At 32.2% G+C, this 4,076-nt stretch overlaps 1 protein-coding gene across 1 annotated transcript in view; it reads right to left on the bottom strand.

Annotated features, from left to right (window-relative positions):
* Positions 1 to 1,449: 1,449 nt before the first annotated feature.
* The window catches only part of LOC107590703 (RNA demethylase ALKBH5), a 10,465-nt gene continuing 7,838 nt past the window's right edge, over positions 1,450 to 4,076 (bottom strand). The window contains exon 4 of the mRNA XM_016279607.1: positions 1,450 to 2,895. Coding sequence (XP_016135093.1) covers positions 2,718 to 2,895 — 178 coding nt within the window. The 3' untranslated portion in view covers positions 1,450 to 2,717. The remainder of the gene's footprint in view (positions 2,896 to 4,076) is intronic.

The raw sequence follows: 4,076 nt of genomic DNA, 5'->3' as shown, positions 1-4,076 counted from the left end.
TATTTATTTTGAGTTATTTCAGTACTTCAACATACAAAATGGAAATGAAATAATATATATATATATATATAGAATGTATGTATATATATGTACATGTATATGTGTGTGACTGTACATACACATATGTAGTTGTTTTTTTGGTGTTTGGCTTAGTGTTATGTTAGAATCATTATTATACTCATACCTTTTGTTCTTTTAATATTTTTGAATTGTTTTTAGCTTTAGTTCTGCTTACATTTGAAATGTTGTTGTATGCACTTGTCATTTTTATTTAATTTCTTTTATTTTCTTAAAAGCTTTTAGCTTTAATTACTTTTTCTTATTTGTGTATGTTTGAATTGTTTTTAGCTTTATTTTTTTATTTTCATTTAAATGTTTTAGTTTTGAAATGTTGTTGTATGCATTTGTCATTTTTATTTAATTTCTTTTATTTTCTTAAATGTGTGTATATATATAGCATTTATAGAGTTTTAGCTTTTAGTTTTAATTACTTTTTCTTATTTGTAAGTCGCTTTGGATAAAAGCGTCTGCTAAATGACTAAAAGTAAAAGTAAATATATATTTTTTTTAATTTCGTAAATTATTTTAAATGCTTTTATGTCAATTCAAAATGTTTTTATTTTGACATCAATGGTATCGTTTCGTATTATTTTAATTTTCTTAGTGACATTTTTTTTTTTTAATTCATTGCTTGTGTAATTTATGGCAAATTTTTCTTGAAAATATTATAATGAAGTTGCCTTTACATTTGTATGGCGAACCGAAGAACTCCAGATTAAATAATTACTTTGTACATTAGTATTTAGTTGTACTTTGTGCTGTTAAATGAATTTAAAACATACTCCATATTATCCAGTTTATTTAATAAGTTATATTTGTATTACTGATTCAATTTATTCATTTATAAACTAGATTATATATAATTTATTAAAATTATAATTTAATTTTGAGTACTTTGGCTATACATTTGGTGCTGTTTTATCACCCCTCTATAAACTGAAAACAGTAATATGTCTTCCCCAAGAACCATATGTAAAACAATTACATTAACACTAGCCACAAGCAACACAGTAATCAACCCAATATATTTTTCTATGAAAAATTGGAAAGTTCTCTCATACCAGTGGACAGTCACGCACTCTTTCCACTTACAAACAGCACTTGACGTATCCTGTGGGACATTTATTGGGTAAACAGTGAGTACACTGAGGTAAATAGTTTATCCAACAATTCAAGATGACATAGTGGCACAGAGATCCAGCCACACTAAATATTTACATTTTTATTTAGGAATAAACAGTGCATAGTTTAAATTATAAATATCAAGACTTGGAGCAAAAATGTAAACTTTATGTATGTTAAACTAACTGGACAGAAAATGATTTACCTATTCCATATAGATGGACACTGCAAATTGAAAAAAGAGAAGACCTTTCTTACAAATACAAAACTAAAGAAGTTTTAGGGAATATTGGGTGAGATTGTTTTTGGTATTTAAAAGTGAGCTACAAAATACAACAGATATGAATGGAGAATGAACAGAGAATCTTTCAAGAACCCACTGAACATCTCCCTTTAATCTTTTATGCAGTCTTATCTGCTCCATTTGTTTTCAACCTTTAAACAGAAATAGTTTCATCTGCCAGCCTCTTAAATACAAAGTATATATAGAGTCTAATGAAGTCAAATGCACTTTTCTTTTGAACACCTTCAATGGGACAGACACTATCATCTTTCTTTTACATTTTTATCTCCCATTCATTCTCAGAAACAAACAGTATGAATATAATAAATAAAACTGTTGCCATTATGACAATCTTATACAGGTCTCGAATGACAGCTGTAATGTTGACATTAATGAATTCTTTCCTTCAGAAATAGAGATAAAACGAATAACCATGCTTGTCAATCAGAACTTGTTATAATGGCAATACCACTCTTAAATGGGAAAAAAGAGAAAATAAAATAAGCATTGAGAACAGAAAGAACAGCAATCAAACGAAGAGATGACCATTTAACTTTTTCATCCTGTTTTTTTTGTAACATGGGAAACTAATATTGTGCATGTCAAGCATATCAAAGATGATTCTAGGCCTTAGATTTAATCTCGTCTTTGTTAGTAAAGTCACTGTGCACAGGCAAATCAACCGACAAGCCACTGCATGCAAATCAAAGACATTTTGTCATCATACTATTAAAGTCAGTCTATCGGCATGAAAAAAGAAATTTGATGAATTTTTTCCTTCTCACTTTTTGTGACTTAAGATTTTGCAAAAATTAAAAGTAGCTTGATTGCCTGTTCTAAGCTACTGTTTCAAAATGTTTCCAACAAATATGTTTACATGGTCAAAGGAGCAGTTCTCAAAAATCCATCTTTGAAAAAATTGATCAGTACACATTTTTATTTGATATTGTTATGTGCATGAGCTGTATGCATGACACTGGCATGATACATGAACGGATGAATTATGATTGAATTCCACTAGTCAGCATAGATGTCTTTTTATTCCATACATTTCCTTTAAACACACAGAACAAAATATAGTGGATCTTAAAGTATAATTTTTGATATGTCTGAATAGATAGATAAAGCCTCTTAATAAGTAAAGCAGCCACAGTCTAATGTCCTTGAATCCACCCAATCCGGAAGCTTCTCTTTTACTGAGTCACTCTGTTGGCTTCCCATCCCCTCGAGCAAATGTAAAGGCGTCTGCGTCTCAGTGACGTCTCATTTTGACTCGTCGTGTGGGTGCATGATCATGTGTGTAGCGTGAGCCCAGCTCTCTCTCGTCAGCTCTCCTCCACAAGTTCTCTGAACTGCCGTCGCCGTGACGTCTCTGTCGGGAGGAGAGGGAACGCCTCTGCAGCTCTTTGTCCATCTCTAAAATACGAGGCCTGTGTAAGGGAAAAGAGCAAAATGCTTTGAGCAAATTTGTATGTGTGGACTGCAACCACTTTGTGAGTCTTAAAGGATCAGTTCATGCAGAAATGGAAATTCTGTCATCATTTGCTCACCCTCAAGTCATTCCAAACATGTATGATGTTACTTTTTTTCCATGGAACACTAAAGGAATCTTTAATGCAGCTCTATTTTCAATGACAGTTCATAGTGACCCCAGCATAAAGGTTCGGAATGACATGAGGATGAATAAATAATGACAGAATTTTTGGCTGAACTATTCCTTTAAAGTGTACTTTTATGTTCTGCTGACTGATATGACAGCACTCTTGTTGCAGAAATACCCTACACCAGTGTTTCCCAACCGGGGTGCCGTCTGTCGAGAGCAGGGGTGCCGTGTAAAAAATCCTCTTTTAATATTTTTAAATTGCTAAAATGTTCAAAAAAGCAGCTATTATATAATATCCATTTCTGATGTCACCAATAATTAGAGATGCACTGAAATTCCAGCGTGAGAGTGCTCCACTCATATACCGTTCATGCTCATCGGAACAGCAAAGTCCACTCAAAAATCGAGCTGACAGGAAACATCTATGTAATACAGTTCTGTTTGCAATAGCCCTAATGTGCTGTAACAAGGTGTGGTAAATGGGCAACTCTAGTAACACTGCCCTCTCATTCATTGATCTGCTAACCGTTATGCTCACGTTGTGCTTTTTTAGCTTGGACTAGGGCTGGACGATATGGCCAAAATTTATATCACGATATATTTCTTAATTTCGGTCGATACGATATAATTCCGATATCGATATAAACACTATTAAAAAAGCCTCATAAAAACGGCCAAGAACGGCCACAACAGATGTCTGTGCATACAAACTTATGAAAAATGTATTTGCCAACTCTATGAAACCTACTCCTATAAAACTATATAATATTTTAGGAAAAAAATGGCGCAAATAAATGTTCACCTTTTATTGGTATTTAGCTTTCATACAAACAAGAAATGTGAAATCACTGTCAAATAAATCTCAGACTCTCCTTATTAGTATTAATATTACTATTTTTTACTTCAAACTATAGGCTAACATACCAGTCAAAAGGTTTTGAACAGTAAGATTTTTAATGTTTTTTTAAAGAATTCTCTTCTGCTCACCAAGCCTGCATTTATTTGATC

This window comes from Sinocyclocheilus grahami, unplaced genomic scaffold (assembly GCF_001515645.1).
Source record: "Sinocyclocheilus grahami isolate Dianchi unplaced genomic scaffold, SAMN03320097.WGS_v1.1 scaffold132.1, whole genome shotgun sequence".
Classification (NCBI taxonomy): Eukaryota; Metazoa; Chordata; class Actinopteri; order Cypriniformes; family Cyprinidae; genus Sinocyclocheilus; species Sinocyclocheilus grahami.
The sequence above is the reverse complement of the archived record's forward strand: the minus strand, read 5'-3'. Positions and strand labels throughout refer to the sequence as shown.